The sequence below is a fragment of the Rana temporaria genome, chromosome 10 (assembly GCF_905171775.1).
Source record: "Rana temporaria chromosome 10, aRanTem1.1, whole genome shotgun sequence".
NCBI lineage: Eukaryota > Metazoa > Chordata > Amphibia > Anura > Ranidae > Rana > Rana temporaria.
The window spans coordinates 23,964,797-23,975,005 of NC_053498.1; the positions used below are offsets into that span (position 1 = coordinate 23,964,797).

Sequence of the window (10,209 nt, forward strand, 5' to 3'; positions counted from 1 at the left end):
AACACGCCCACCTCTTCACAATTTGAATTAGGCGCCCTTACGCCGGCACATTTATGCTACGCCGCCGTAACTTAGGATGCAAGTGCTTTGTAAATACAGCACTTGCCTCTCTAACTTACGGTGGCGTAGCGTATATGAGATACACTACGCCTGCCTAACGTTAGGCAGGTCTACGTGAATCTGGCTAATTGACCCTGAACCAGAAATTACTTGCATATTGACAGGTTCAAAAACAATGGAAAAAGTCAGCATGTCCAGATATGTTTCCAGGTATTTGGAGTGCAAAGGATTTTTCAGCTGAATTTAACCAGAACTGGTATTCTAGTATTGTGGCAAATTACTGCTGCCTTCTTTAAAAAACATAGACAGGTATACTTATTTGGAATTACAGTAATTACTAGGATAGATTATTCAATCCTGGAAACATAAGTAAAACAAATCAAATTATCCTGAAAAAAAGCCAAAGAGCTCATGTCCCCTTAGCCTATGACAATATATCTTCATTTGTGGATGTGGCTTCAGTTTACACCTGCTCAGAGTCCAAGGTTGACCTGGTTGACCTGGTTTTACTCCTGAAGCTTGCTGGAACACTTTCCTCCATGAAAGCTTTTTCAAGCACTGCCCGGAAAGATTTGCGTAACCTTGTTTTGAAATCTCGCCCCATAAGTACATAGAGAACAGGGTTGATGCAGCTGTTAATGAAGGCCAAACTGGTGGTAAGAGGTATTCCAATGCGTATTACATCCTTCAGATGCTCATTGCCAGGATACATTGCAGACAACTCCACAAAGGAGAAGACATGGTAAGGAAACCAGCAGATGAAAAATGAAATTATAACAGCTAAAATAATTTTAAATGGCTTGTTAGATGTCTTCATGCGATTTCTTTGGATGCGGAACATAATTATTACATAACACAAGATAATTAGAGAGAACGGAATGATGAAAGCAAAGATGAGTCGTAATATGATCATGCCCTTGTATATTGACTTGATAACATCAGGATCTTTGTGAAAGTTGCTAAAGCAAATAACGACATCCTCATAAATGGCTGTATCTCTGAATATAAAAGATGGTAAACTGAAAAGGAATGCTAGGATCCAAACTGCCAGGGCTGCAAAGGAGGCCACCTTAGGAGTTCGGTGATTCTGGCACCAAACAGGGAACATTACTGATGTGCAACGATCAATGCTGATCACGACGAGCAGGAAGATGCTGGCATATAGATTGATGGATATAATAGCTGTGTTAAGCTTGCACATGAATTTCCCTAAAGGCCAGTGAAAACCAAGGGCGGTATAGGCAATGCTGAAAGGCAGGAAGAATGTGAAGATAAAGTCAGCTATGGCTAAATTAAGGAACCACACAACATTGACTGTCCGTTTCATCTTAAAGGTGGTGAAATAGATGACCAGACCATTTCCAGTTGTCCCCAGAAGAAAGGCCACAGAATAGATCACTATTGAAATGTAATGGAACATATCTGCCATTTTTTTATTATTATCATCATCATCATATTCTTCATATATGTCAGTTGAGTCGTCCAGCGGAGTTACAGTGAAGGGCACATATGTCATTGAGATATTGGAATATGCCATAGAATTTTTCATTGTCCCAAAGCAAACCAGATTCAAAGAAACCTGTGAGAATGAAAAAAAAATGGTAATGTTTTCCGCAACAAAAGCTTGTTTTCCTTACTTAAAACTTAACTGTAGGCAGACATAAAATACCCCAACAAATGTAGCTAATTATCACAGTGGATTCAAAGAAAAAATAAAAGACCCACATATTTATCTAATTTGGTGGCCACATGACCTGTTGGGTCATCTTTCTTTCTTTTTTTTTTTTTCTTTTTTATTTCTTGTCAAATTTGTTTATTGATTTTGTAAATATAAACATTGGTACAATGAATAAAATATTGATTACATTAGATGATAGCATTAGTTGAATTTACATATCAAATCTTAGTATTACTTGTATTTACAAGCAATTGAAGACTTAATCCCTTCCATACAGGGCATTTTCACCCCCTTCCTGCCCAGACCAATTTTTCGTTTTTAGCGCTGTTGCACTTTGAATGACAATTGTGTGGTCATGCAACACTGTACCCAAACGAAATATTTATGATTTTTCCCCCCACAAATAGAGCTTTCGTTTGGTGGTATTTGATCATCTCTGCGTTTTTTTTTTTTGCGCTATAGACAAAAGAAGAGCGACAATTTTTTTTAAAAACACAATATTTTTTTATTTTGTATTTAATAAATATCACAATTTAAAAAAATAAATAAAAATGTCCTCAGTTTAGGCCGATACGTATTCTTCTACATATTTTTGGTAAAAAAAAATCGCAATAATCGTACATTGATTGGTTTGCGCAAAAGTTATAGCGTCTACAAAATAGGTGATAGATTTATGGCATTTTTATTTTATTTATTTTTTTAGTAATGGCGGCGATCTGCGATTTTTTTATTGCGGACACTTGACACGTTTTTAGGACCATTCACATTTATACAGCGATTAGTGCTATAAATATGCACTGATTACTGTGTAAATGTGACTGGCAGGGAAGGGGTTAACACTAGGGGCGATCAAGGGGTTCAGTGTGCCCTATGGAGGTGTTTCTACCTGTGGGGGGATGGGACTGACTAGGAGTAGAGCGAGATCACTGTTCCTGATCACTAAGAGCAGAAATCTCTCTCTCTCTACTCCACTATAAGGCCCCGTACACACGACCGGATCTATCCGCTGGGATTTATCCGCGGATCAGTTCCAGCGGATAGATCCGGTCGTGTGTAGGCCCGAGCGGACAATTTTCGGCGGATAAAAATCCAGCCGACAAATTCCCAGCGGATAAAATTTTTGTAGCATGCTACAAAATCTATCCGCTGGAATCCAGTCCAGCGGACTGATCCGGTCGTCTGTACAGACTCACCGGATCAGTCCGTCCGCTCCCATCCCTCACATGCGTCGTAATGATTTGACGCATGCGTGGAAGTATTTCTCTTCCAGCGTCGCGCACGTCGCCGCATCATCGTCGCGGCGACGGCGCGACACGTGACCGCGGATGTTTTCCGCGCGGATTTTGATCTGATGGTGTGTACAAGCCATCGGATCAAAATCCGGAGGAGGAATGTCCGCTGGAAACGGTTCGGCGGACCGTTTCCAGCGGATAACCCCTCGTCTGTACATGGCCTTAGAATGGGGATCTGCTTTGTTTACACTGATAGATCCCCGTTCTGGCACTCTGTGGAGCGATCGTGGGAGGCCGGCGGACATCGCGGCCACCGGCTACGTGCATCAGCTCTGGCAACGTGGGCGCCTGCTATGGCTATTGCATGGAGCGCCATACCGGTATGGCGATTTGCGCATTAGAGCTGCCCTGCCGCAGTATACCTGGGGTGGCTGGTTGGCAAGTGGTTAAATAATACTCCACAGCCTATTCCTAATCATTACACAACAGGAAGAGTATGTAAGGATTTTGAAGCAAGTAAAAAGCACTTACCGTAATTGCCAGCGTATAAGGCGGCTGGGCCTATAAGACGACCCCCTAATATTCAATTCAAAACAGTGGTTTTGTGCTCTACTCACCGTATAAGAGGACCCTCTTCTGAGATGACCCCCTTGTGCGGTAATAGCGTTGTTACGAAGAGGCCGCAGCCCACCGGGTGCTCTGTAATAATGTGGCCTGCTCGGATTGGCAGAGGTTGTTACTCCAATCCGAGCAGGCTTAGCAGGCTCTAGTCATCAACAGAGTGCATCGCCCGCCGGGATTGGCTGAGCGGCGCATATACTGACTACATACAGCTTTACAGAGCACCCGGCGGGCTGATATCAATCGGGCAGCTGCTTCACCCGACGTATAAGATGACCCTTGGTTTTTGGCTGTCTAATTCCGCTGTAAAAGGTCGTCTTATACGCCGGAAAATACGGTAAAAAGGAAAGCAGCATATTTTTTTTTTTTAAAGCTATATCGTGTTAATGGGAACATGTAACAAATATAAACTAGGTGTTATTCTAACTTGGCTGCAAAGGTGAAAGTACACTTTAAAGTTGATAAAATTACCTAAGGACTAATATGCAAGCCCTCCAGGGTATCCTCTGCTGTCTTTCACTTCCCTATCTGTGTATGTGCACATAGTCTTAACAGTTCCAGCTAAAAAAACATAATATTTCCCCTGCACACAGCACATATGATTTTTCAATGTAAGCGTTGTTTGCGAGACTACCATTTCCTGATAAGCAAAACAGTTTGCAACTCTTACCTACAACCATGGTAGAAAGAAACCCTGGACTAAGGGGTAGTGAAGATGGATCATAGAGCCAAGAAGAAGAAGAAGGGACCCCAGTGAAGAAGTAAAATTTTGGCATTCTGCCTGTGAGAGAAGGTACCCCGTTGAAAGAATGGAACAGTGAGGGAATCGCAGAACCACAACCTGTAGTACAGAGGTAGCAGGAGAAGTGACCACATTGAAGATGCAGAATACGGAGGATGTAGGATCACAGTCTGCAGTACAGAACAAATGGGGGAAAGGACCACATGGAGGGGTGTAACAGTGAGAATGAGAGAGTGAAGCAAGCCTTATGCAGCGTACACACGATCGGAAACTCCGACAACAAAACCGTGGATTTTTTTCCGACTGAATTTTGGCTCAAATTTGTGTTGCATAAATTCCGACCGTCAAGAATGCCGTGACATACAACACATACGACGAGCCGAGAAAAATTAAGTTCAATAGGCAGTGCGGCTCTTCTGCTTGATTCCGAGCATGCATGTTTTTTTGTGCGTCGGAATTAAATACAGACGATCAAAATTTCCGACAAGAACTTTTCTTGTCGGAAAAATTGAGAACTAGCTCTCAAATGTTTGCTGTCGGAAATTCAGACAGGAAAAGTCAGATGGAGCCTACACATGGTCAGAATTTCCGATCAAAAGCTCACATCGAACTTTTCTTGTCGGAATTTCCAATCGTGTGTACGCGGCATAAGGCTTAGTCTTTACAGCTGCTGTTAGGGGCGTCTGATGTTTTTTTTTTTTTTTTAACTGCTTCTAAGTGCCCCTCCATGTTCGTCTATGTGTCCATGCATACATAATCTGTCAGAGGCGTTTGGAGGTATAAGCCTCCAAGAGCAGTAAAAATGAGCTGTAAAAATGTCTGACGCCGCTCAAAGCTGCTAAACTCTGCTAAGCGCGGCTTAACAGTGTTTAACAGCTTTTCTTTTTTTTACAGGTTTAAGCATTTTTTACAGGTTCAAGGTTTAAGCGCTTCTTTGATTGATCCCTGATTGGTTGCTAGAGGTTACAGCACACCATCTCTTCACTGCAGAGGGGCATGATATATATATGAATGATACATTTATTTACATATGAATGCCGCCTTTATTTACATATGAATGCTCCCATTATTTATTTATGAATGGCGGTTATTTACATGTAAACACAAGGTCTGCAGGTGAGTCGTTTGTACACAACAATAGGGCAGAGCTGGGCAGCATTATTAGCAGCACTTCACACTGAGATATCAGGACACAGCATATGACTAAAACTTCAAGGGACGAGGGAATTTAAACTGGGATAGTTGGCAAGTATGAGGCAGCTGCTATGGGCCCCACAACAATGACAGGGACCAGGGCAGCTGCCCCTTTTTCCCTGCCTTAAAGACGGCCCTGGAAGGACCCACAGTGGAGTTGTGGAACAGTAAAGAAGGGAGGACATAGTCAACATCACAGAGAAGGGGGAAAAGGAGCCAAATGGAGGATTGGAACAGTTATGCCCTGTACACACAATCCGATATCTGATGGAATCTAATCCAATGGATTTTTTCGTCGGATATCCAATGAAGCTGACTTTCATCAGTCTTGCCTACACACCATCAGTCAAAAATCCGACCGTGTCCAACGCGGTGACGTAAAACACTACGACGTGCTGAGAAAAATGAAGTTCAATGCTTCTGAGCATGCGTCGACTTGATTCTGAGCATGCATGGATTTTTCTCCGATGGAGTTCCACACAGACAATCGTTTTTTTCTATCAGTTTTTTATCCATAGGAAAATTTTAAAACATGTTCTTTTTTTTTTTTACAGATGGAAAACAAACCGATGGGGCCCACACACGATCGGTTTGTCTGATGAAAACGGTCCATCGGTCCATTTTCATCAGCCAAACCAATCGTGTGTACAGGGCTTAAGAATGGAGGGACACAGTCCACACCACAAAGAAGGGGGAGAAGGACCCACAGTGGAGTTGTGGAACAATAAGGATGGGAAGACCCAGTCAACATCACAGAAAAGGGGGAGAAGGAGACGCAGTGGATTAGTGGAACAGTAAAGATGGGAGGGCATAGCAGAAGCTGGGGACAGAATGAGGAGAAGGAGAAGAGGGTAGTAAAACCATAAGGAAAATAGCAGAGAAAATGGTGCATGTCCTCCAAGGGTATAAAACTAACTGCATGCATATTCATGTGTATATTATACAGGACAGGATTATTATACCCATTTTAAACAAAAAAGTAGCTGTAAGGCTCATAGAAAATATGAATCATAAGTTACTTACTTGGCTTTGGTAAAGAGATGCTTCTTCCAGATCAGGAATCTCAAAATAATATCTTATGCTGTTTTTGAGTAAAATATATGCTTGATAAGGGAGGACACCTCTTGGTTAGTTTTAGAAATAAAGGGAAGGAAGTTTACAGAAGTAACGCATTCAGCATTAAAGGGCTTAGTTCTTCCTGATTGGTGTACCAGTGAAAAAAGCCTCCACTACCCAACCCAACATTCTCCTGGCTGTGCAGAGCTATAGGTACCTGTAAGAATTACTGTATGTGAAGGCATTTAACTCTATCTCCACCTTCCATCCCTTTCACTTTAAGGGATCATGAAAAGAGAATTGTGAGAATTATGCTGTAAAGAAAACTGCTCCCAATCATCTCCGTTTGACAATGTCCCTTGTATGCTACTTACGTCCTGACTAGACTACACCTGTTAGCAGCCTATGGTGTCCATACATGTATTGATTTGTGATCAGTCTAATGCCCGTCAGTGGCGGTGCGTCTATAGGGGGCGCTGGAGCGCCGCCCCCTCTGGCTCTCGCACCGCCACTGATAATAACATAGATTCATGCATTGCATGAATCTATGTTATTATTGCAGACTGCCGCCAACTATTCAGATGGCTGGACGGCGAGCGCCGGCCAGCTGAATAACGGCAGCTGGTTGGCTGTGCGGAAATGCCTATCAGAGCCAGCGGCTCTGATAGGCTTTCCGAGTACAGCCCTCCGGCTCCCGGAAACGTATCTATGGGACGAACGGGTTGTGCGTTTCTTAGATAAGACTGACAGGCATCTCAGCCAATCAGGTTCACCGGTTCTGGTTACCGGTAACCTGATTGGCTGAAGCGACATCGAGGGCGGGACTAGGGAGAAGACATCGAGGAAGTGTGGAGGGAGGATAGCTGACCCGAGGAAGGTAAGTGCCGGGAGACAGGGGGGGGAAGCAATCTGGCAGTTTTTGAGGGGGCACAATGGCATGGCACAGTGGCGACAATGACATAGCACAGTGGCAACAATTAATGGGCACAGTGGCTGCGTTTGGCATGGCACAGTGGCAACAATGGCATGGCACAGTGGCTGCGTTTGGCATGGCACAGTGGCGACAATTGATGGGCACAGTGGTGACAATGACATGGCACAGTAGCTGCATTTGGCATGGCACAGTGGCGTCAATTGATGGCACAGTGGCTGCGTTTGGCATGGCACCGTGGCGACAATTGATGGGCACAGTGGTGACAATGGCATGGCACAGTGTGCAACAATTGATGGCACAGTGGCTGTGTTTGGCATGGCACAGTGGCGACAATTGATGGCACAGTGGCTGCGTTTGATGGCATGGCACAGTTGCGACAATTGATGGGCACAGTGGCTGTGTTTTATAGCATGGCACAGTGGTGACAATTTTATGGCATAGTGGCAAAATGTTATGGCACAGTGGCCACGTTTGATGGGCACAGTGGCGGCAATTGATGGGTACAGTGAGTTTTTTATTTCATTTGTTTGCGCCCCCCCCAAAAAATTTGAGCACCAGCCGCCACTGAAGCCCGTACACACGGTCGGAGTATCCGATAAAAAGATTCCGTCTGACTTTTTTTCATCGGAAATTCCGATCATGTGTACAAGGCATAAGTATGAGCAAACATCAACTAAATTATCGAATCAAATTAATTGTTCTGCAATTTCAAATCAACTTAAATTTGTATCTTTCAGTCATACTTTTAAATGTATCCGTATTATGTTTGATATTTGTATGATCAATTATAAGCTCTCTATAAGATTCTGCCATGGCTGATCAACTTTCCAGAGTCTACATCAATCAAGAGCTCACCAAATCAATCAAAAAGAGGCCCTTTGGTTTTTGATTTTTATTCCACTTGATAAGTTTAGCCGCACTGAAGGATTGATTGATTGGTCATATTGATATGTGTGTGGCCACTATTAAAGATAATGGTATCAATTTTACTTTTATGTGCACCTACCTGTTGCCATCATGCAGCCTGCCTGGACACATAGGGGCAGATCCACAAAAGTATTACGCCGGCGTATCTCTTGATACGCAGCGTAATTTCAAATTTTGCGCGTCGTATCTTTGTTTTGTATCTTCAAAACAAGATACGACGGCATCTGGGATCGATCCGACAGGCGTACGTCTTAGTAAGACTAAGCTGCAACTTTTCGGCGGCCGCTAGGTGGCGTTTCCGGCGAAATCCGCGTCGGGTATGCAAATTAGCTAGTTACGGCGATCCACGAATGTACGTCAGGCCGGCGCATTTTTTTATGTCGTTTTCCTTCGGCTTTTTCCGGCGTATAATTAAACCTGCTATTATGAGGCGTACTCAATGTTAAGTATGGCCGTCGTTCCTGCCTCGCATTTTGAATTTTTTATGTCGTTTGCTTTAGTCGTTCGCGAATAGGGATTTGCGTAGAATGACGTCGCCGTCGTAAGCATTGGCTGGTTCCGGTTTAATTTTGAGCATGCGCACTGGCATACCCCCACGGACGGGGCGTGCGCAGTTAAAAAAAAACGTTGTTTACGTTGGGTCACGACGTATTTACATAAAACACGCCCCCATCACAGAGATTTGAATGGCGGGCCATTATGCCGCCAAAGATACACTACGCCGCCATAACTTACGGCGCAAATTCTTTGAGGATTCGAAAAAAATAAATTAAGTTGCGGCGGCGTAGTGTATCTTAGATACGCTGCGCCCGGCGTATTAATGCGCCGAGGTACGTGAATCTACCCCATATATTTTTGTGTAGTGTTCTAATTTTACTGTGTTGCCTAATGTGTTAGCTTTAGTGTACTGTTTATGCTCATACCGTGTAACTATTGGCAACATCAAAAATGACTAGCCTGTCACAAGTGTTAAAGCGAGGTTCCGGGCATAATTTTTTATTTTTTGCAAGCTAAAATGAATCACATTAAATAGTCCCAAAAACATATTAATAGCTCCCCAATCATTCCAGAAATCATTGCAAACACTTGCCTTATATCCTCCAGCTCACGTATCACGTGACGCTGTATCCATCATATGTGTGGGCATGTGAAGCCCGGTTCCTTTTTTTCCTGGTTTTTAGGGAGAGGTGCATGCTGGGCGATTTTTAGGCACAGTAATGCCCAGAGACTCCTGGAAAATGAGTGTCATCATTACCCAGGAGGCAATGGGGTCTTAGGACAGGAAGTTGAACCACCTAGGACCAGGAACTAGGCAGATAAAATATATGAATAAAAATACCATAAAACTATCCCCTATTTTGTAGACGCTATAACTTTTGCGCGAAGCAATCAATAAACGCTTATTGTGATTTTTTACCAAAAATATGTAGAAGAATACGTATCGGCCTAAACTGAGGAAAACATTTTTTTTTATATATATATTTGGGGGATATTTATTATAGCAAAAAGTAAAAAATATTGATTTTTTTTCAAAATTGCCGCTCTACAGTATTTTTGTTTATAGCGCAAAAAAATAAAAACCGCAGAGGTGATCAAATACCACAAAAAAAAAGATCTATTCGTGGGAAAAAAAGCACGTAAATTTTGTTTGGGTGCCACGTCACACTGTCGCGCAATTGTCAGTTAAAGCGACGCAGTGCCGAATAGCAAAAAGGGGCCTGGTCCTTTAGCTGCATAATGGTCCGGGGCTTAAGTGGTTAAAGCC

The 10,209-nt window shown here is 43.1% G+C and overlaps 1 protein-coding gene across 1 annotated transcript; it reads right to left on the reverse strand.

Moving 5' to 3' along the window:
- Positions 1-298: 298 nt before the first annotated feature.
- Positions 299-6,678, reverse strand: LOC120916034 (chemokine-like receptor 1). The gene is made up of 2 exons (XM_040326883.1): positions 6,551-6,678; positions 299-1,639 (listed from the first exon to the last, which is right to left on the reverse strand). Exon 2 carries the CDS (start codon positions 1,607-1,609, stop codon positions 524-526), a length of 1,086 nt encoding a protein of 361 aa, XP_040182817.1. The 5' UTR covers positions 1,610-1,639; positions 6,551-6,678; the 3' UTR covers positions 299-523.
- Positions 6,679-10,209: the final 3,531 nt, after the last annotated feature.